Source organism: Sebastes fasciatus, chromosome 3 (genome assembly GCF_043250625.1).
Source record: "Sebastes fasciatus isolate fSebFas1 chromosome 3, fSebFas1.pri, whole genome shotgun sequence".
Classification (NCBI taxonomy): Eukaryota; Metazoa; Chordata; class Actinopteri; order Perciformes; family Sebastidae; genus Sebastes; species Sebastes fasciatus.
Genome location: NC_133797.1, coordinates 33,156,785 through 33,178,794, shown reverse-complemented (window position 1 = coordinate 33,178,794; position 22,010 = coordinate 33,156,785). Strand labels below are relative to the sequence as shown.

The window sequence follows — 22,010 nt, the reverse complement described above, 5'->3', positions numbered from 1 at the left end:
TCAGCCTCCCGACCGCGGTCGGAGGGAGACACCGGCACCCGGTCGGAGACGATAAGGTTTCTCGCTGCGGAGCCCCGTCACTTCACAAGACACAGGAAACCCCTGTTGGTCTGGAGGAGCTGCAGCATTTATTTCTGCACAAACGTCCACTGTACATTCACTAGATATTCTCAGAGCTACGAAGTCTTCTGCAGTGTGTAGTGTGCAAAAGTACAATATTTCCATCAGAAATAGTGGAGTAGAAGTAAGTAGCATGAAATTTAAATACTCAAGTAAAGCAAAAATACCTCAAAATTGTACTTAAGTACAGTACTCGAGTAAATGTACTTAGTTACTTTCTATCGTTGCTTAAAATACAGACCGACCTCTCAATATTGAGAGACTTCCTACTTTCCTCCCCAGCTAGACAGCGCCTGTCAAGAGGCGCCATAGAAACCCAACAGCAGAAACCACAAGTTTTGCATAGTGTTTATATTAAGCACACATTTATTTAGAGAATTGCATCATGTAGCACACAGTATAAACGGAAATAATAAAGGCCTTAAAAAGGGCTCATCTAGACCGCTTGGCCTGGTTAGTTGTCTATCACAAACACCTGCCTATATGCTATGACAGTGAAGGCATCATCCTCAACTGTCATCTGTGATACATCACTACAGTATACTGTGGTTTTTGTACTTTGTTACTGAAGAGGAATATATACTTCTGTACAGGCTATACCTCTAGAATTGGTAAAATATTAAAAGCAAGTATCAGTTGTGTATTCATTTTATTAAAATGAAAACTATATAGACAGCTGTAACGACAATGTGTGGAAAAAAATCTTTTCAAAATGTGCAAATTGAGTGAAACATAAAATACAAACAATTGCAAACTATACATCAAGTCCTATCCTCTTATTCTTACCTTATCTTTAATAAATACAATATTTGGTTCCAGTGTATTACTGAAGTATTGCAAAGAATTCTTTAATGTGGTGTCGCTGTGGCAACGACAATGTAATAAATTCAAGCCTCTGATGAGCAGCCGACGTCTCAGCTCTGATATCAACTTCTCCGAGGTGTCACAAGATGTAATCACAGACTGCAAAGTGTTGGAGTTGATCGTTTGCCAGTGGAGGTGTCGAGCAGTTATTGCAGTTATAAAAGAGAGAGTTTGACTCCATTTTTTTACCCTCACTGACAAGAAGAAGAGGCTTTCAGTCTGTTATGTCCCAACACGATGCTTATTGTACTGAACTCCTCCAGTCATGTCCCTCTTCTCATGTTGGCTTCATCTAAAAGAAAGAAAGAGTTAGGAGTGAGTGTTCACATGTGATAAACACACAAATGCACTGCATCAGGTGTTAACATCAGTGTCTTACTAGCGTAGTCCTCTGGGGTCATGGGTTGAGTGATGACCTTTCTGAGGGCCTCCAGCCAATCCTTCTGCTCCTGCTCCTGCTCACACATAAACACAAACTCCCTCTCCGGCGTTTTCAGCGTGATGCCACAGTTCCAGCGGCCTCCCCTCGTGCTCCGCCCCCTGCCCTCTGAAGCAGAGTAGCTGTGGCTCTCTGTGCCGATGAAGACGGCACCCAACTCTGTAGCATCCTAAACAGCACAAAGAAGAGCACTCAGCAAAAACTATCTATAGTTTCATATCAGGATAATAGCTGCATATTTTCCTAGAAATGTTGTGCAAGGTAGTAAGTATTATCTGTTAATTACCAGTGGATTTTTAAAATACAGAAGCTTTCTGTTCACTGAGCACAGTGTGAACCACCTCTTCTTGAATGGCTCTCGATGCTGAAAACACACAAACAGACAAAGGAACATAGAGGCAGAGAGAGAGAGAGAGAAAACAATTAATCTAATTCATTTGTTAGATAAATGTAAATAAATCAAATTAACTTTTGTAATAAACTCAGGTAGTTTACGAACCGTTGGGCCAGTTTTCTCCATGTACCCCTCCTTCAGGCAACGTCCCGTTATCTGAGGTATTAACTGTGCAAAGAGGAAACACAAAAGTCAGTTTAACACTTGAACTTTAACAATCTATCCGAGCTAAATCTTTTTGAATTTTTTTTACTCACGTCATTATCTCGAAGAGTGGGATGTTTCTTCTGGAGGTATGCCAAGCGTGTTGCCCGAATAGCATTGAACAGGGCTACAATTAACTATAAGGCACCAGATATAATAGGAGAGCATGTCAGGAAGACATAAACTACATCCATGCAAGTACACTGTCTGGACAGTAACATACAAAAGGAGAGAGCTTTACAAAGCAGGATAGCTGGACATAAAAGCTGTATTTATTATCAGATATAGAAACAAAAATCCAAAGATCCAACATGGTCCCAAGATATCAGAAGACAAATAAAACACAAAGAAGCACAAGACATTCAACATAAAAACTAAACAAACACAATCCTGAAACCAAACTTTACATGAATGCACAGCGGCCCTGGTATTACAGTTATGCTGAGTATGAACCATTGTTATCTGAGAACACAAATATTGAGGATCATACCCACTGCTAATATTGTACATATGATGCAGCTTCTGTTGTCCTACTCCGATCTGTAGGTTACTGGCAGCAGTCCTACCCTTCTGAATTAGTTAAAATTAGTTTTGCACAACAGTTTGTTCCTAAGTTTAGCTGTCAAACCACTGTACCAAGCAGAACATGCATGATCACAATGACACTGCATCAATGATGACGAGAGAAACAGGAACTTGAGTTTGCTGGCCCGCTTAACAATGTAGCAGCAATAGAGTCACAGGAGAGTGTCTGTTCCAATATTATTCCTAAATATATACGACCATGACACATGCATGCAGTATATTTGTGTATGTTAAGTACAATGCGTGCAGTGTGGAGATTCTCTGCCTTTTTTGAAGTACAGTATATGTACATTTTAAGGATGCTTTTGTACAACATTATCGGTTCCCCTTCTTCTAGCTCACAAATGTATTTGTTGATATTGTGATCTATTGCCTTTGTGCTTAGAGAAACCCTTAAACTTAATTAGCTTTGTCATATATATAGAGGTACATACATGAAATTTGACCTCTGCATTTAACCCATCCGTAGGAGCAGTGGGCTGCTGTGAAGCGCCCGGGGGGCAACTTGGGGTTCAGTGTCTTGCGGTTAAACGATGACCACTCTACCCACTGAGCTACAGACATCTTAAGTCTTTGACATGTACATCACAGTAGGTGTGAGATTCAAAAGGTATAAGAGACTCTATACAGTCAAGACATTTATCTGTTAAAAGTAGAAATAAAACAGCACTAGAATGGCACTCAAGCTCACCTGTCCTTTCTCGTGATAAACAAACAGATTCCTCGTGCGTTTGTCGTGCATGTAGGAGATCTGCAGACCGTGACCGTGGCAGATCTTCTCCGGCTGGAAAACAGCATTCAGGTCCTTCATGGTGATGACAGCTTTGGGAAGCTTGGACTTGGTTTCAAAGAGAAGGATTGAGGAAGGATTTCAAGAGATTAGAAACAAACGGTATTTGACTCTAATGCTCATATTATGTTGTAGATGAAATATTGATGTGGCAAAACTCACGTCCTCTTTAATAAAGTATCTGAGGGTGAAGTCTTTCCGGGACAGCAAGAAGATCCTCTTTAAAAACTGCTTGTTGTCTTTGCCCTTCTTCCACAGTGTCAACTCAATCGGGTCTGGGTTAGATACATCAAATAAATGAGAGAGATGAACTAAACTTCTTATAAAATACAAAAACAAATGCATAATTCTGAATATTTTTGCTGATTGGAAGATTATTTTTTATCTTGGCAGGATAATTACCTGAGCAATAAGTTTGCTGAACGTAGTTGTTTTCTCCTGTGAATTCTCTTCTTTCATACTTTGCACGGATCCATTGATCCTTAAGAACACTACAACAAAGCAAAAAACTCATTACTGTTTCCTTATTGTTGAAAGATAAGTAAATAACAGAAAACATGTCACTGATGAATGAGTCTAATTCATATTGTCTGTATTAATAGCTCCACTTCTGTACCTGACTCTCAGTGTTTGTTCCTCTAACTGTACCTCTCCACACCCATTCACTAGAAATACTTCACTTTTCACTTCCACTGGGTTAATGAGATGAATGGATGGGGACTGTGGTGACGGTCACTCACATGCAATCTCTCTGTTGTGGCCGGTAGAAGAAGGCAGGGACACACTTCTCATATATGGCTTTGGCTGCGGAATTTCCCGTCTTCCGCATGAACTGAAACCATATAGGATGTGAGATTTAGGAAAATTCACAAGAATTACCTTCGTTTTATATTTTTAGATTTGTGTCTCGCAGAGGAGGAGGAGGGATTTAGTAAAACCAGAAACAAGTTACAAGTTAGACAGACCTCAATAACAAAACATGTACAGTATCCATTTTGTAAGGTCTTCAACAATGACCTTGAATAAAATAGAGCATTAACGTGGTGGACAGATTAGGTTTCAAGATTCAAAATCTAAAGGTTTTATCTGTCACATGCACATACAATAGATACAGAATAATAAACAGAATAAGAGGAAGAATAAGAATAAGAAAAATTATTTAAAAAATCAAAGCTAAAAAAATATATACATATTTGTATATATTTGTCCGAGTATTAAAGGGTCAGTGTGTAGAATTTGGCGCCATCTAGCGGTGAGGTTGCAGATTGCAACCAATAGAAATTTCTCCCGTGTGCCAAGCCTGTAAGAGAACTATGATAGCCGATGCAAAAACGTGAAAATGAAAAAACGCAAAGACGTGAATGTACCTATCTAGAGCCGGTGTTTGGTTTGTCCGTTCTGGGCTACTGTAGAACATGGCGACCGGCTCCGTGAAGAGGACGGTAGATATAAACGGCTCATTCTAAGGTAACGAAAATACAATTTGTATTTTCAGGTGATTATACACTAAAGAAAACATACCTATTAATATTATATTCCATTTCTGCTATTAGATCCCCCTAATTGTTACAGACTGGTCCTTTAAGTGGGCTGTGCAAATTTTCAATATATAAAAATGTAAATTTAATAAATGAATAATATGACTATCCATACGAAATGAATACAAACTACAAACATATACCTCTACTAGTGAATCATCCCAGAGATCCAGACGTATAGATTTTATCCTGCTGACAGCAGGCAAATTACGATGCATCCCCGAGCAGTTCAGGCACACAAAGATACCAAGAGTGTAGGAGGCCCAGTCCGGCTCTGTGAACAAAAGAAATAAATATATATATATATATCACAATGTTTACAGTGTAAGAACAAACTAAATACAGTACAAACTCTAGTTGTGTGAGCAGCAAATACAGTGCATAATACAATAAAGTCACAATAACAGCAAATCTGTGTGTAAATTAAATTTAATTTAAGAATTTAATTTGTTGTTTGTCTTTCCCTCTCAAACAGACTGCCCTTCTCAGTGATGGCGACATAGTGTTACAGGAGGAACAATGAGGTCATACCACAGAACATACAGGGGCCACCACTTCCCCTTGTGAAAGTATATTACAAAACACGGTTATAAAATATGACTTTGGAGAGAGTTCTGTTAACAAACAACATTGCGTGGCCTGTTGACGCAGGTTACTGTTCATCATTCTTTTAACTTTAACAAAGAAAACACTCACACAGAAATCAGGTATGATGGTCTTTGACAAAACATGTATAGTTGATATCATATCAAAATGATTATAATGTGGTTATGAATCTTTATCAGCATACTCACCAGGAACTCCACAGTCCGCACACAAGTTGTTACCCGGCTGTCGCACCAAATCAAGCAGGATCTTGTTATTTCTGTCCAGACTGGCCATAGGTGAAGGTTGTTTGCTTCAGTCAGATTGACAGTTGAGTCCCAACAAAAGAGCTACCAGATATTAACTCCACATGTTGAACAGTACAGAGCTGCTCTGCTCTGTAGCAGGTGGAAAACATCATTTCTTCTCAGAGGCCAGCAGTGGCCCAGCGTTTCCTCTTACCAGCACAGCATCATTACGTTTATTGTTCTGCACACAAACGCAGAGGTCCAGAAATAACAGAGAAAGGAAGTGAAACCGACGTCATTGTGTAACAGGGCGACTTACAGTAAGAGACTGATATACTTGTGTGTAGCTCATAATTGTGGGTTTGACTTGTGTGGGCGAGGTTTACACTGTAAATATCTGAAATAAAGTTTTTTCATTTAAGAATATTTAATTAAATGAATTTCAATTAATTAATTACATTTTATATGATTATTTACTTATTTAAGTATGCAAAGATTTAAAGGCTCTACACATTTTTGGTCCACCTACATGTATGTTACACGCATTATGTCTGATTAAACCTCTTCTCAAGACATGACTCTGCTTGACTGACACATCCCTGAATCTCCTGTTCTTTTATATTTACCCACTTATTAGAGCAAGAGAATTATACCTTTACCTTTTTTTAATAATATATAGATTTTGATGACCTTGTGTGGTTCCCAATAGAGCTCCATTCAACTTTAACCCAAGCAGAGGTCTTATCAGCCAGACTAAATGAACACACCAGTGTGCAGGAGCTTTCAAACACAAACCCATGAATAGAGACCAATTGCTAAAATTAACAATAAGCTATTTGTGACATCTGACAGCGTATTGACCTTATGCGGGGCACCCCTTTTACTATTGTTGTTTTGTGTCTTACCTTCTGGTTGCTGTTCCTGCTCAGTGCTCACACCCTAATATAAATTTCTCAAAGTTGGGAAAACACTTCCACATTTTTTGCGGAGGTCATATAGCCTGACTACATAATACAACATACTTCCAGTGAAGACAGGAAGTTAAAAGGCAAAATAATGGAGTCTGAGCACTTCCTTGTTGCTGAAATGCATAAAGTCAACGCAAATGGCTGAAACACTGGTGTATTTATATCTAAATTTAAAGCTGCATTGATGTATTCTGGCCACAAGGGGCCAGGCAAACTACAAAACAAGCTAATAGACACATTCCTTTGCCAGTTTATAACTAATGTATTTATTACCAAGGTAGCTACCTTGGTAATAAATACATTAGTTATTAACTTGGTACCTGGTGCTTGATCACTAATGCAGTCGAATACAACAGCTCTGCAAAAAAAGATCCCACCTTCATGAAGCTTATTGGAACTGTTTTACAGAGTCGTTGGCTCAGAATTATGGTCATTTTGGAGGCTGTGGTTTGCAGGAATGGAAGAAATGTTCAGACAAAGATATAAATACATATAAATAAATGTATTTTATATCTATATATTCTGATATTTTAAGTCAAAATAGCAATTGTTACAAGTAAACGTCCTGTTTTCAAAATCTTACTTAGGTAAAGGTATGCAAGTATTATCAGCAAAATGAACTTAAAGTATAAATAGTACTTATTATGCAGCTTAATGGCTCCTCTCAGTGTTGCATTACTGTATAAGCAACTAGTTCATATTATAGCTGGTTGAACTACTTTATGGTTGGGTAGTTTAATCAATATCAATTCAACATATTTTATAATCTATAAACCACACGTTTTGGAGTAAAAGATAATAATAATAATAAACAAATGTATTAATGCAGCTCAGTATGACTCTATACCAGGGGTCAGCAACCTTTACTATCAAAAGAGCCATTTTAGGCAAAGAAAAAAAAAATCTGTATGGAGCCGCAAAACATTTGAGCATTGTGATGAAGGTAACACAGTTTATAGTCTAAGTATATAGCATATAAGTCTAAAGCAGTGAGGGCCAAAGTGCAATGTACTACGGAGTATTAGGGCCACATTGAGGGAAACAAAATCGGAGATTTCCAGAATAAAGTCACAACTTTACGAGAAAAAAAGTTGTAATATTACGAGAATAAAGTCATAACTTTACAAGAAGAAATTCGTAATATTACGAGAATAAAGTCATATCTTTACGAGAAAAAAAGTTGTAATATTACTAGGATAGAGTCATAACTTAACAATAAAAAGTTGTAATATTACAAGAATAAAGTCATAACTTTACGAGAAAAAAAGTTGTAATATTACTAGGATAAAGTCATAACTTAACGTGAAAAAAATAAAATAACACGTAAAATTATTACTTTATAATATTCTGACTATAATATTATATACTTTATTATTTAATACGACTTTTTTTCTTAAACATAATGACATTATTCTCATAATATTACTTTTTTTCTTGTAAACTTCTGACTTTATTCTCGTAATATTAAGAATTTATTCTCGAAATCTAAGATTTATTTTTTAAGTCAAAATAGCAAGTAAACGTCTTACTTCAGTAAAGGTATGCAAGTATTATCAGCAAAATTAAAGTATTAAAAGTACTTATTATGCAGCAGAATGGCTCCTCTCAGTGTTGCATGACTGTATAAGCAACATTTGAACTAGGTTGCAGACCCCTGCTCCATACACTCCCATACAGCAAGTGGCGGCATACACCTTTAACGACGGTTCGCAATCCGCCAGACACAGCCGGAACCAAAGAGCAGTGGTGTCGCGGTGCTACGTCGGCTGATTGGAAACCGTCGGACAACAAGCCAAAAGGTTGAAGTTGCTGAACCAGTGTGATCTACAGTGTGATGATGTTATAGACAGAAAACAACCATTATTTACTTTAATCAACGACGATGTGGGTCGCCAGGCGAGTTCTGTCGTCTGTCGCTCAGAGGAGTAAGTTGTTTATAATGACATGTTTGCTCCTTTACTTGTTTACATTCATTTAAATTCGCCGGCTAGCAATGCTAAGCTAACTCAACTCAGCTGGTTTTCATTGCTAACTTTAACTCTTACAGGTTGTGTTAGTATTTGTTTTAGACACACAGCCTTTGAGTCTCATGTCTGCTGTTGGTGTAGTCATGGACTCTGAGCTGAGCTTTAACAGCCATATTAAAGACAATTACAAAGACAGACTTCTGTCACCTGAAGGACACAGCAAGAAGAATTAGAGGACTGATGTCTCAGCAGGATTTGGAAAAACTAGTCCATGCATTTATCTTCAGCCGACTTGACTACTGTAATGATGTCTTTACTGGTCTTCCTAAAGAATGGATCAGACAGCTGCAGCTGATTCAGAAAGCTGCTGCTGCTAGAGTCCTCACTAAGACCAAGAAAGAGGATCATATCAGTCCAGTTCTGAGGTCTCTACACTGCCTCCCTTTCTCTCTCAGAGTCCTCACTAAGACCAAGAAAGTGGCTCACATCAGTCCAGTTCTGAGGTCTCTACACTGCCTCCCTTTCTCTCTCAGAGTCCTCACTAAGACCAAGAAGGTGGATCATATCAGTCCAGTTCTGAGGTCTCTACACTGCCTCCCTTTCTCTCTCAGAGTCCTCACTAAGACCAAGAAAGTGGCTCACATCAGTCCAGTTCTGAGGTCTCTACACTGCCTCCCTTTCTCTCTCAGAGTCCTCACTAAGACCAAGAAGGTGGATCATATCAGTCCAGTTCTGAGGTCTCTACACTGGCTCACTGTCTCTCAAGAGAATTGATTTCAAAATACTCCTGCTGGTTTACAAAGCACTAAATGGTTTAGGGCCAAAATACATTTCTGATCTTCTGCTATGTTATGAACCATCCAGACCTCTCGGGTCATCTGGATCAGGTCTGCTTAGTGTCCCCAGAGTCAGAACGAAACATGCAGAAGAAGGGTTTAGTTTTTATGCATCAAATATCTGGAACAAGCTCCCAGAAACCTGCTGGATCAACTCCAACTCTTTTAAATCAAAGCTTAAAACTTTCCTGTTTGCTGCTGCTGCCTTTTATTAAACCAGATAATGATCTTATACTGCACTAGAGCTTTTACTCTTGTGTGTTATACTCTATTCTTAGCTTCTATCCTATAGCTTTTATTCTAGCTTTTATTTTTTATTTTCTAATCTTTAATGTTTTTATAACTGTTTTAATTATTTCTTAATGTTCTTTTGCACTTTGTCGCAATGTTCTTGAATGTTTATGTAAAGCACTTTGAATTGCCCTGTTGCTGAAATGTGCTCTACAGATAAAGCTGCCTTGCCTTGATGTCTATTTGACAAGTTCACATTAAATTAACTGACACAATGGCTCTCTACTTAGTGTTTAGGAGTCCAACTTGTAGTAGATTTTATGCTATCCAAACAGGCTGATTTGACAAGTCACCTCCATGTTGTGTGTCTTCTGCAGGTCAGCATGCAGGACAGTCTGGCTTATTCCGTCGCCCTCAGCACGGCTGCCTCCCTGAACTGGAGCCGCGGTATCTCCAGTGCACATGTTGCTGGCGGAGCCGGGTTCCCGTGGCAGGCTTCGAGACCCTGAACGCCACCATCTCCTCCACATCTGAGCCCTGCAATGAGGACAACAGATCCCTGGATGCCTGCTACACCTCCGAGCAACGAGACGCCATCCTGCAGCTGCTCAACACCGCCGAGCAGTCAGAGCTGGCCGGTGTCAAGCTCCTCAGAGGCCGCAAGTCTCAAAACCTTGTGGAGTACAGGACTAAAAATGGACCTTTTAAAACTCTGGAGAGTGTTGTCAATGTACCGCTGCTGAAGCACAAAAGTGCTGTCACCGTGTTCAACTCCATCCTCAACCCGGTTAAGAAGGAGAAGAAAGTGAGGATTCAGTTGGCCAAGTTTATCAGGCCAGAGGTTGACAGGTCCTGGTTGGAGGTGAGGTCCTTGTGCGTTTTCACACACCTGCCAGAGTTGTAAACATGAACTTAACTGGGGGGTGGCCAAGCAGAGACTTTCTTTGGGACTCGGGTTTAAGTCTCTGTGTTTGCTGGTGCGCTCCTGTTACATTTAGGTTATACAAGGCTGACTGGTGGTTTTGGTCTGCCTGAGATACTGAAAGGGGTACTCTTACAATTTAGTATTGCACTTCTATAAAGTTGTGAGATACAGAAAAAAAAACCTGTTAAAATCAATGCCGCAGACGCAGATATATCCTGACCTGTAGTCCCTAGTATATTAGTTGCTGGATCCTGGATTTCCTACAATTGATAGTAGCTTTTGTTAAACCCTCCTTACCTGGAAAGCAACCATGCCTTTAAAACTCTACACCTCCTGTTTGTAATGCAGGATTTGTGTTAAGAATATGCCAAAATTATTCAACTAATGTCATTTGAGTTAAAGCAGCAGTGAGTAGAATTGGAGCAAATATGATTTGAAAAAAGGTATTTTTATAAAACGGTCACTATATCCTGACAGTAGTGCATGAGACAGGTGATCTAAAAAAAAAAAAATCATATGCCTCTGTGTCCTCCGGTGCTCCTAATGGCATCTGGAGGATTTCACAAACCTTCTCATTTTACAGCTAAACAGTACACTACAAGATGTTTCTGAAAACATTTGAGGAGAGAAATAGGCATTACAGTAACAGGATATTGATTCATATTTGATCAGCGCTGCCTAGTTTGACCGTTTGATCGGAGTTTGCGAGTGATTGACAGCTGCCTCCGCTGGCTGAACAGCAAATAGGAACGCTCTCTCTCTGAAAAGACCTGTGATTGGCCAAAGTCTCCCGTCACAGGCTAGATTTTTTTTAAAGCCTGAAAACAGAGCCATGAAGAAGTGCAGAAGTCTAGTTTTCTCTCAGAGCACTTGAATTACAATATGCTGAAATGTTATTATGGATTTTTCTCCCCAACGATGCCAAAAACATTCTGCCTACTGCAGGTTTAATTTTCTTGACAAAGCTCTCCATGAACCACAGAAGATATTATACAACTGCTTTCCCATGCTGTGTCGTACTCCCTGTAATTGATAAATTGACTTTGACATGTAAAATCAGTGGAGTGTAGAGGGCTCTCCTGATGGATAACTGACACTGAACTTTGAATTCCCTGCGATAGATCCCCTGTTCACCTCATTTCAGTTGTCAAACTAAATGTTAAAGTAGAAAGCAGGATGATTCACTGTGACCACCTTTCATGATTCTGTATTTGCTTACTCAGGATGCCAGTACCATTGTGTCACTAGTATGTGGGACTAATAAAATCGCCTGGGCTCATGTGGACCGTGGGATGATGGTGCTGGATTGGCAACAGCTGGATTGTCCAAATTTCTTGAGGGGAACATACATGGCTTCTGCTTACTTGACTGATGTGAGTATAAATACCAGAGTCCATGTAATTATTGACATTTTACACAGTGACTAATTGAATTCATTTGTTTTAAGTCCATATACACCTTCACAATTTGAAATCTTTCTTCTCTGCTATTAGGTCTCCACAGTTGTGACACTCCTCCCCTCAGCTGACTTTTACATAATAGAGAAATCCTCCATCTCAGTCCAGAATACGGCTCTGTTCCCCATCATGGCCCACATGAGGACCGTGGAGGCCATGCTGTTCTCTCTGCTTGAGCCAAGAAACACACCAGCTGATGCCAACATTCCTCCAAGGTGGGAAACACTTACATGACATTTATTTTGAAATGTGCTCTGCATTTCGTGTTATTTTTTTTTGTGGCAACTGTTCGAGGTCGGTGACGGTTCATGAAATGACTTTTCCCTCCTTCATTTCTTCCTTCCTTTGCAGAGTTTTGAACATGATGCGACCTGCTGTGGGACGTCACTTTGGACTCATGGTGGGCGAGTCGCGGACCAGCGGAGCGCCGACAGTGCGACAGCTGATGACGGAGTCGGTGACACAGAAGCTTCCCAGGATAAACTTCCCCCCGGAGCTGCTGGTGAAGCACAGGAATTCTTTTCAGATGGGCAGCAGAAGAGGAGGAGAGGAACTCTGTGACGCTCTGCTTCAGGCTGTGGCTTTTTACGAGCTGCTCAGTGAATCTTCCAGTTAGCCGACACATGGACTGATCTCATGACCGAACCGTGCACCGCATCCACCAAAACAAACCTCCTGGGTGGCACTCTGAGCCCTGTCGGACTTTTACCAAACATTTACCTCTTGAACAGGTTTGGTGGTTGCTAATGATAAATATTAAGTACTGAATATTCTTACTGTTACATGTTCGGTTTTGACACTTGCACGGTAAATGCTGACTGCCATCTTCCTACCGTCTGAGGTTTTTCACTCCTGTTGGTTTGTATTAAAATGTTTTCTGGGTTATGCAATAACTTTTGCTTAACTTTTTTACAACAATGAAAAACACTGCAATGATCTCACCAGCAACCCACATCAGTACCTGAACAATCAAAGTGCTTTACATTCTTTAAAAATGATCATCATTTACAAAAATATGTTTTTATTTACTTTTCATGGTTACACTTACATGTAAATAAAACACGATTTGTCATCTCGACTGCATTCAATTCATTTACAGTATTTAGGTGGAGATAGTATTCAGGTAAAATGAATGAACAGTCAAATAAATACTGAGTGGAGTAAGGTGAGGTAGTTTATGAGGTTCTCTATGAGAAATCTTCTGCCAGGAGGTGAATAGTTGACTTTGAGAGGCCCAGGTGTTTGCTGCTGAGGTAGTTCAGGCACCTAATATACAAGAATAAATCATTTGAATTTTGTCTGCAAATCCATTTCATCCAAGAGTGACTCAAATGGAAGACAAGGCTGATAACATTAGTTGGATCCAACAAAAACAACCATCATCTGTCTTTCACTGTTACACTGACTGCTCTGATGAGACCGGGTTTATTATAATGGAGTTAAACTAGATTTAATTTATTAATAACAGTGCCTTCATTTTAAATGACTCACTGTTTGTACTGATGACAGTTGGCGTCCTGAAATGAAAGTGAATTTAAATCTGTATTGTGTCTGACTCACCTGACTGGCTCCTCTTTCTGTTCCTGCGCCCTCTGAAAGCGACAGATGCAGCGGAGGACCGGCATGTAGTCGACACTCACAGCTCGTCTGTTCCCCAGCAGGCTGAAGGATTTACTGCCAAGCACCCTCCTGCTTAGATCATACCTCCTTTTGGAAACACTGGAGCGACGAAAAACAGTTGTTTTGTGCTTTGTAGACACAAGTCATTTAACAGACTGAAATCCCAGGCAGAGTTGAGATAGAGAATAGACTCACCTTGGTGCACACAGAGGTTGAGAACAAAAGCTGAGGCTCTGTCTTTTAGAAGAGGCAGGTAGTGTCAGCCTCTCCCTCCTTGTGTCTCCCAGCTCCTGTCTGTATTTCTGGGCTTCAGTCCACGTCTCAGACACTCGGCAACAGCACCTGTGACACCCCAAGCCCTCAACAGCAGCCTGAATATCCAACAGTCTCTCCTGGCTCTGAATCCTGCTCACCTCCTCGTCCTCGCTCAACTCATCCAACAAGCCATCCTTTATCTCAGCTCCCGTCCAGACAAACGCTTCAGGTCGGCATGAGCCTGAGACAAGCGGCGCTGCAGCAGCTGGCATTGTGGAATCAAGGAACGACATGAGGTCGAAGAAGTCGGTCAAGGCATTCAAACAGTCGGTCTCCGCTTTGGCTGCGTCTTCAGTCTTGTCTCTTGAACTAGGGGCCCTCTTTGATTTTCTTTGAGGATTTTGTGTCAAACTGGAAGATGATGTGGCGTCAGAGATTGCTGTGATACATTTCCTTCTGCTAAGCCTGGAGATACTCCTAACAGATTTGCTGTTGGTGGCCGATGCCTTTCCACTGACGTATCCATCCAGCTGCTGGATGTGAAGATCAGTGTCAGAGGGTACCAGCTCCCTCTGCAGCCCAGAACAAGTCCCCTTGGCCCCGACGGGTAGAAGAAGCTCCAGGTTGGAGTACAGAAGAGGAACACCTCCTCTCCAGCTCTCAGCTAGCAGCCTCAGGAGGTTGTTCATGTCCAATTCAGACCAGAACGGACACTGAAGAATTTAAGAAAGTATTGACAAATGAAACAGAGCTGCAACAATTAATCAAATAGTTATCAACTATTAAATGAATCACCAAAGAGTCAAAATTCTCTGATTCCAGCTTCTGAAATGTAAATATTTTCTGGTTTCTAAAAACAACTAATCAACAGTTGTTTTAAGAAACTAGAAAATAAGTTATTTTTTCATATGCACCAGGTTAAGATATCAATACTTGCCTTTAGAAGGTTTAACAGTTGGTGTCGGTTCACAGGGTGGAGACCCAGCATGCTAGCAGTGCAGCCTCGGTTGCAATGAGGAAGCTGGGAGTCTACATCATCTCCTCTTTCAGTAACACTCGAGTCTACATACGGAAATAAAAAAAATCCTGCAAATCTGTTGTTTCTGGTAACAAAATACTTGTCTATAATAATAATAATACAATAATAAATGTATTTATATAGCACTTATCAAAACTAAGTCACAAAGTGCTTCACATAAAAACAAAAAACACAGCAAGAACAAAATAAAAGTACTAAAGAGCAACATATAAAGTAAAATAGTAAATATAAATACAATAAAAACTAGAATCAATTGAAATCAGGGAAAGTAGTGCATAAGAAGTACGTTTTAGGTTTAGATTTAAAGGAAGCCACTGACTGAGTCGTTTATAAGGGGGCTTGATTGAGATTTATTTAGAGCGACTTACGTTGTACACGAGCAGACTCCTTAGGCGAGCCTCCAGCCTGAGATGCCCGTCCTCCACCGCTGTGCACCCAGAGCTGCAGCTGCAGCAGGCAGCGCCTGACGTCACCTCTGGACAGTCTGAGGAGGCTGCCGACATCGTCCAACTCCAGTCGCTCATTCTCAGCCAGACCCACCAGCTGCAGGTAACTACAGACGTTCACCTTGGAAGAGATGGAGTGAGTTTATGACAAACTGGGTCATTTTTTCTCATATTTCAACATTGCTCCCAGCAGGACTGCACATACCAAAAACATGCATGCATTCATTCATTCACTCATGTGCAATATCAATGTATACTAAACTGCAATATTAATATTCTGTGCTATCCATGTTTCATATGTGCAAATGTGAACTCAACCATTCAGTCTGTTTACTACTGTTTTCTGCTTTTTTATTGTTTACTTATTATACTGTACTTACTTATATTTTACTTTACTGTTTTCTTAATTACTGTTAATAATTTATGATATCTTGTTTTTCTACTGATGCCTCTTGTTGTTGTTGTCCCCTTTGCTGCTGTAACACTGCAGATTTCCCCGCTGTGGGACTAATAAAGGATCATCTTATCTTGTCTTATCTCTTATCTTATTTGCTCTAGTGATTTTGCATGTGTGGGAAACTTTGAATAGTTTATTGACATACAAGACAAACATACAAGAGAAGTGTGAGCTACTTCAGGAAAACAAAGTACGAACAAACAAAGTTGTTGTACAAGAGTGTAAACATAAAAATCGGACTTACCGCTGACGGGGTTTTGAAAACGATCTCCTCCAAGCTGCAGTTGAATCTCTCTCTGAATGAAGGATCTGAGGAAGACATTCATTTTTGCATCAAAGCTCATCCTTAAATCTATTCTATTCTAAAATTACACTGTGTGCATTTACCATCGGTGGTGAGTACGACTGGTCTTTTAGTGGTCGTCATGAAAGCCTTGATGGCTGCGAGGAAACCAACATCATCATCAAATATGACATCAACCTGTGGGAGCAGACAGTCGCAAAAGGGATCAAACCCAAAAATGTGTGTTCTCATAACCGTTAAATTATATGGCTTACAGTGTGGGGTTTGCCAGATGGTTTACCTCTTCAAACAGAATGAGTGATGTGGCTGTCTTTTTGTTCCGCGGCACCGTTTGATCAGAGCCTGGTGATGGGTTGCATGATTTCTCGCTGTCTGGTTTTTCAGATGGTGATAAACCGCCGAAGTGTAAGTGATCTGCTTTGGATTTCATCTTAAAGTAGTTGGCCAAAGTGACCGTGGCTGGATTTGTTTTTCCTTTGTGACTGGAGTGGCCAAACTTCTGTGCTGCTCTCTTTTTTGAGGCATTTTTAGGACGCACTGTTTTTCCTGTGAAAGAAATTAATACAAATGCCTGTAAAATGTGTCAATATCAATACGACGTTAAGGCCATTACTATCTACAGATATACATTTAAACATCACACAAACCTGACACCATAAGGTGTTTAACTTTCTTACAAAACAATCTCTGTTGAAAGCTTTTCAAAGTAAGGAAGCACGAGATTTTGCATGATTATTTGGATTTCAATGAGCACCGTGTCATCATCATCTATCTATGTCGTACCAGGTAAAGTCTCAGATTTAGGAGTGCAGCTGTTGGTGTTGTAGTTGTTGAAGTAAGTTGGTTTCAGTGGGTCCTTCCCCGACATCTCCACTAGGTGGGACTGGGTAGCTTCCTTCAGCTGGGACAGAACATGGCGGCCGCTGCGCTGCGAGGAGCAGTTCACCTCAAATACCTTTGACAGCAAAGGAAAAGGAAAATTAAAAGATAATTCATTTTATACAAGTGTGATGTGGAGATGATTCTTTGCTGTGAAAGCAGAGTCTAGTTCCATAAATTACTCTGGTAAGCAGTGGTGTAATGTAACAAAGTAATAATAGTTCATTACAGCACTTATGTATTTTTTGGAAGTATCTGTACTTTGGCGAATCAGCGGTCCTAGCTTGCAAGTTACATCATTCACATGATGGGCAAACAAAGTGCTCTCAAAGCCGTAGTTAAGTTTTGATTTCTGCTCAAGTCCAGGCAGTCGGCAGATCATGCTACCTGCGACTACAAGGGAAGGAAAAATAGGATTTTGTTCTTTAAATCCTTTAAGCTGTGGAGGAAGTGTATAAGAGTTACTTGTACTTTTACTTTCAATACTTCAGTACATTTAATATCAGAAAATTACTTCTGATACACAAGAAAATATCAGACACTTTAAGACTTTTACTCCAGTAATATTCTAATAGGTGACTTTAACTTCTACTAAAGTCATTTTCTAGTTAGATATCTCTACCTTTACTCAAGTGTGGCTTTCAGGTACTTCATCCTCTACTGCTGGTAAGGGCCACAAAATACCAAGTAATTCATTTTGACCATCAATTTCAAATTTGACTCGCTTTCATTTAGAATCAGCAGTATCATAAATAAACTGTTGATTTTTGTGATTACTGCCAAATGGCCACACAATGTATTTTAAATTCTTCATCTTCTCTGAGGCCAAAGAGTCAAGAGACATCATTTCAATGAGCTACAGTGTGTATTTAAAGATATGAATATGGATTCAGATTATCAGCTTTTGGCAGTATGTATACAAAGATATTGGTCCTGTTTGAATCCAACCTTGAAGCCGAGCTCCTGAGCGCAGGCGTACACCGAGGCGGTCTTGCCCACACCCGGAGGTCCTGTGATCAGCATGGTGTTACACAGCGGCTCCTCTCTGTCGTCCTCAGCCCCAGTCTCACCCTGAAAGTCTCCACAGTCCCACGAGTCTGCACAGGAGGAGGACAGTCGTGACTTTTCCAACCAAAAATCCCCGCACATGGACAATTCTGTGAGTCATGTGGATGGATACTGAAAAATGAGCTGGCTTGTGAGACATTTTTGGTCACGGCTCATTAGAAACCACATTAAAATGTTGACCCTAAGCGGAGATACAAGAGCAAATGTTAAGTGTGGCAAATGCCAGCTCATACCATTGCTTTTTTCCTCTCGTTTCCTCTCTTCCATTTTTCTCCTCTCGTCACAGTCAGCTCTTATTTTCCATTTTTTCAACCAACTGAATTCCAGAAAAACACAGAAATAAAAGATTATGCTCAGACTAGGCATCGACTAACGATTATTTTCATTGTCGATGAATTTGTTGATTATTTTCCTGATTAATCAATTAGTTATTTGGTCTATAAAATATCAGAAAATGGTGAAAATGTCAATCAGTGTTTCCCAAAGCATCCTCAAATGTCTTGTTTTGTCAACAACTCAAAGATATTCAGTTTACTGTCATAGAGGAGGAAATAAACCAGAAAATATTCACATTTAAGAAGCTGGAATCAGAGACATTTTCTTCTTAAAAAATGACTCAAACTGATTAATCGGTTATCAAAATAGTTGGCAATTAATTTAATAGTTGATAATCGTTGCAGCTCTAGCTCCCACTGATTTCAAGTCCAATATATCAGTGAAAGGGTGAGGGAGCTGATTATATATAACTAACCTTTGCAATTTATTCACAGAGGCAGAGTTGCCAACGACTTCACTTGAATGCTGAGGACTGTATTTGTCTGTCCAGAGAACATCCTCAGAATCTAGATAAAAGAAAGAGGGAAAAAAGTTAGTTTCCTGCTATTTAAAACATGTCATAACTTTATCATCATACGACACGTTTACCTCCTTGGAGGACGTCAGAGGTTTTGAGTGACTGGCTGTGAGATTCGGTTTGATTAATCAATCCAGAGTGCAGCTCACAGTGGTTCACCACCAGGCCTGCTGGGCTCCCACTTTGCTGCCTCAGTCTGTGAGTACGACTCAGCTTGTTTGCTTTGCGCTGCTTCTTGACCATCAGGACAGGACTTTCCTGGACATCCTGTGCTGATGACACGTGACAGTGATCCATACCAACGGCACCCTCTGCAGTGAGAGGATTAGACCTCAGACGTTTGGGCACCTTCTCAGAGCTTTCATTTCCCCGCTTTCTCTTCTCTTTTATGTGGTTCTGTGGGGAGCTGAGGTTTTCTGCTTTGGAAAAGGAGAGAGAGGCATAACTGGACATGGCAGCAAGGGTTCAGTTGGATGGCTGCATATAGCATTAACCCTGCTTAATGACTTAATGAATGAATAAATTAAACCTGCCGTAGGCAGAATATTTTTGGCATCATTGGGCAAAAATTCCATAATGACCTTTCAGCATATTGTAATTCAACTGCTCTGAGAGAAAACTAGACTTCTGCACCTCCTCATGGCTGTTTTCAGGCTTTTAAAAAAAAATGGCATGTGACGGGAGTTTTTGGCCAATCACAGATCATTTCAGAGAGAGAGCGTTCCTATTGGCTGTTCATTCAACGGAGGCAGCTGTCAATCACTCGCAAACTCCGATCAAATGGTCAAACTAGGCAGCACTGATTGAATATGAATCAATATCCTGTTACTGTAATGCCTATTTCTCGCCTCAAATGTTTTCAGAAACATCTTGTAGTGGACTGTTTAGCTGTAAAATGAGAAAGTTTGTTCCGGCTGGAGGGCGGTGCTTAGTATTTCCTCAACTGATCTCAACATGGTTGCCAGGTCACAAACGTTCTCATTTCTCACAGAATATTGATTAATATTGATCAGCGCTGCCTAGTTTGACCGTTTGATCGGAGCTCGCGAGTGATTGACAGCTGCTCAGAGACGGCAGGCTCCAGCTCGGCTCTGATTGGTTGTTTTCCTCCGGTCTGTGAAATCTTGCAGATGCCATTAGGAGCACCGGAGGACACCAGAGGCACATTTTTTTTTTCAGATTACCTGTCTCATGCACTACTGTCAAGATAGTGACCGTTTTATAAAAATAACATTTATTAAAATCATATTTGCTCCAATTCTACCCAGTGCTGCTTTAAGTTAAGTTACTTAGTGTTTCTCATTTATGCTATTTGTTACTTCTCTATTACATTTCAGAGGCAAATATTGTACTTTTTATTACTCCACTGCATTTACTTGGCAGGTACAGTTACTCTGCAGATTAGGACTTTACTTACAAATTTGCTTATGAAATAAACACCGAACTGAAGTTACTCTGGATACTTTTTTTTGCTGACAGCACTTTGAGTAAAAAAATAAATAAATGCAAGACTTGTGCTTGTTTTACTTAAATAATGTGTGATGGAGGCCTATTTATTTACATGATTCCTCTCCCTCTGTTTTTTTCAGATTACATATCTCATGTACTACTGTCTGGATATAGTGACCATTTTATAAAAATAACTTTCTTTTTAATCATATTTGCTCCAATTCTACCTACTGCAGCTTTAATGGACTGAATGCAGAATAACAACAGACTGTTGCTCATATCTCACCTGTGGAGCCAAAATCTTCCTGCAGCCTCGCTTTCTTCTGCAAAATGCTGAACACAGTTTGGACTGGAAATGCTGGGTTGGATGTTTGGATTTCCTGCAGACAGATGTGCAGCGCTGAGAGAGACAGCTGTCCTCTGCAGGAGGACCTCTTCTTTAACTCTGTCAGGTGAGACTCTGTTGACTCCTGACTTTCCACTAGTTGCACATCTTCAGTGTGATGAAGAGGAGGAGGAGGAGGTTTGACTGATTCCTGCAGCCTCTGACCCAGCCTCTCATCACTGCTCCCTTTACTCTTGCATGCATGTAAGAAAATTGGTGCAATTTTAGTGTTTTTTGTGCAAAAAGTCTTCCTCTGCTCCTGTTTTTTTTCTGGTGGAGATGCCCGCAGCAGTAACATATTTTGCTGTAAATTCATTACAGTATAAACATGAAGTAAAACGCTACAAATATATAATAAACAAAACTTCTGTTCACTTTAACGGGTGTGGTTGAATCAAAAAACGTCACAACTAACTGCTCTGGAGTGACGTTTTAAACGTGCGCCAGAAGATTGGGATGTAGCCAAAGATCGTATATGTAGAGACAAACCACACGGATGCTTTTGTACAGTTTAACAAGTGAACCGAACTGATTCAGATATGAACAAGTCGTTAAAGCTACACATCACACAGGCCTAAACGTTTTTAGTAAATGCTGATGGTAAACAAAAATGTTTTATTTGCTTTGAATGTAAAGTTATTTTGCACTAACCATATAAAGGTTGTCCGTGTTTGCAATTAGGTACATTCCTGGAATGTAATTTGCAATGTGCAATACTCTTGGCACTTTATTCCTTTATTCTTTTATCTCGTCTTGTTTTTATTCTTGTATTTATTGCAAATATTTTTATTCTTGTACTTTTATTGATCTTGCACCTCCCCATATGCCACCTACTGTGTTCCCTCTGTCATTGATGATTATGCAGTATGAATGTGTATATGTCTCGGTGGACTGCAGAAACTGAATTGCCCTTCGGGGATAAATTAAGCTATCTGTATCTGGTATTAAACAATAACATTAATGGTCGTGGAGTACATATTTTCCTCTAAAATCATGACTCAACACTTTTTTTTAATCTCCCAGAATGAAGTGCAGAGTGGGACTTGCTGTTTTCTCACCAGCTTTTTTTTGTATATTTCTTGATTGTTTATTTTACTGGTTTAT

The 22,010-nt window shown here is 39.9% G+C and overlaps 3 protein-coding genes across 5 annotated transcripts; 1 reads left to right on the top strand and 2 right to left on the bottom strand.

Annotated features, from left to right (window-relative positions):
• Positions 1 to 752: 752 nt before the first annotated feature.
• On the bottom strand, positions 753 to 6,853 carry LOC141764835 (arf-GAP with dual PH domain-containing protein 2-like). 2 transcript variants are annotated; one of them, XM_074630464.1, is made up of 12 exons: positions 6,673 to 6,853; positions 5,729 to 6,008; positions 5,078 to 5,208; positions 4,137 to 4,228; positions 3,799 to 3,887; positions 3,559 to 3,671; positions 3,298 to 3,444; positions 2,075 to 2,158; positions 1,923 to 1,985; positions 1,710 to 1,787; positions 1,364 to 1,592; positions 753 to 1,276 (listed from the first exon to the last, which is right to left on the bottom strand). In XM_074630464.1, the coding sequence occupies exons 2-12, from the start codon at positions 5,814 to 5,816 to the stop codon at positions 1,248 to 1,250; spliced, it is 1,143 nt and encodes a 380-aa protein (XP_074486565.1). In that variant the 5' UTR covers positions 5,817 to 6,008; positions 6,673 to 6,853; the 3' UTR covers positions 753 to 1,247. The 2 variants fall into 2 exon arrangements, with proteins under 2 accessions (XP_074486565.1, XP_074486564.1); XM_074630463.1 differs by having other exon boundaries at positions 5,729 to 6,853.
• Positions 6,854 to 8,447: 1,594 nt separating this feature from the next.
• On the top strand, positions 8,448 to 13,229 carry tefm (transcription elongation factor, mitochondrial). Its single transcript, XM_074630462.1, has 5 exons — positions 8,448 to 8,660; positions 10,147 to 10,631; positions 11,918 to 12,067; positions 12,188 to 12,366; positions 12,503 to 13,229. The coding sequence occupies exons 1-5, from the start codon at positions 8,618 to 8,620 to the stop codon at positions 12,765 to 12,767; spliced, it is 1,122 nt and encodes a 373-aa protein (XP_074486563.1). The 5' UTR covers positions 8,448 to 8,617; the 3' UTR covers positions 12,768 to 13,229.
• On the bottom strand, positions 13,156 to 21,339 carry atad5b (ATPase family AAA domain containing 5b). 2 transcript variants are annotated; one of them, XM_074630460.1, is made up of 14 exons: positions 20,808 to 21,339; positions 19,144 to 19,491; positions 18,971 to 19,061; positions 18,453 to 18,535; positions 18,100 to 18,248; positions 17,056 to 17,227; positions 16,553 to 16,818; positions 16,356 to 16,449; positions 16,213 to 16,277; positions 15,434 to 15,632; positions 14,964 to 15,088; positions 13,967 to 14,739; positions 13,712 to 13,870; positions 13,156 to 13,417 (listed from the first exon to the last, which is right to left on the bottom strand). In XM_074630460.1, the coding sequence occupies exons 1-14, from the start codon at positions 21,220 to 21,222 to the stop codon at positions 13,339 to 13,341; spliced, it is 3,018 nt and encodes a 1,005-aa protein (XP_074486561.1). In that variant the 5' UTR covers positions 21,223 to 21,339; the 3' UTR covers positions 13,156 to 13,338. The 2 variants fall into 2 exon arrangements, with proteins under 2 accessions (XP_074486561.1, XP_074486562.1); XM_074630461.1 differs by having other exon boundaries at positions 19,144 to 19,488; positions 20,808 to 21,338.
• Positions 21,340 to 22,010: the final 671 nt, after the last annotated feature.

Coding starts and splice junctions, on each gene's coding strand:
- LOC141764835 (XM_074630463.1), bottom strand. CDS start 5,816: ATGGCCAGTCTGGACAGAAATAACAAGATCCTGCTTGATTTGGTGCGA. Junction 1,986..2,074: donor CCACTCTTCGAGATAATGAC/GTGAGTAAAAAA, acceptor CTCTTTGCACAG/TTAATACCTCAGATAACGGG. Junction 1,593..1,709: donor TGTATTTTAAAAATCCACTG/GTAATTAACAGA, acceptor TGTGCTGTTTAG/GATGCTACAGAGTTGGGTGC.
- tefm (XM_074630462.1), top strand. CDS start 8,618: ATGTGGGTCGCCAGGCGAGTTCTGTCGTCTGTCGCTCAGAGGA. Junction 8,661..10,146: donor GTCGTCTGTCGCTCAGAGGA/GTAAGTTGTTTA, acceptor TGTCTTCTGCAG/GTCAGCATGCAGGACAGTCT. Junction 12,367..12,502: donor GATGCCAACATTCCTCCAAG/GTGGGAAACACT, acceptor CTTCCTTTGCAG/AGTTTTGAACATGATGCGAC.
- atad5b (XM_074630460.1), bottom strand. CDS start 21,222: ATGAATTTACAGCAAAATATGTTACTGCTGCGGGCATCTCCACCAGAA. Junction 16,278..16,355: donor AGTCGTACTCACCACCGATG/GTAAATGCACAC, acceptor TGTCTTCCTCAG/ATCCTTCATTCAGAGAGAGA. Junction 14,740..14,963: donor AACTGTTAAACCTTCTAAAG/GCAAGTATTGAT, acceptor TAAATTCTTCAG/TGTCCGTTCTGGTCTGAATT.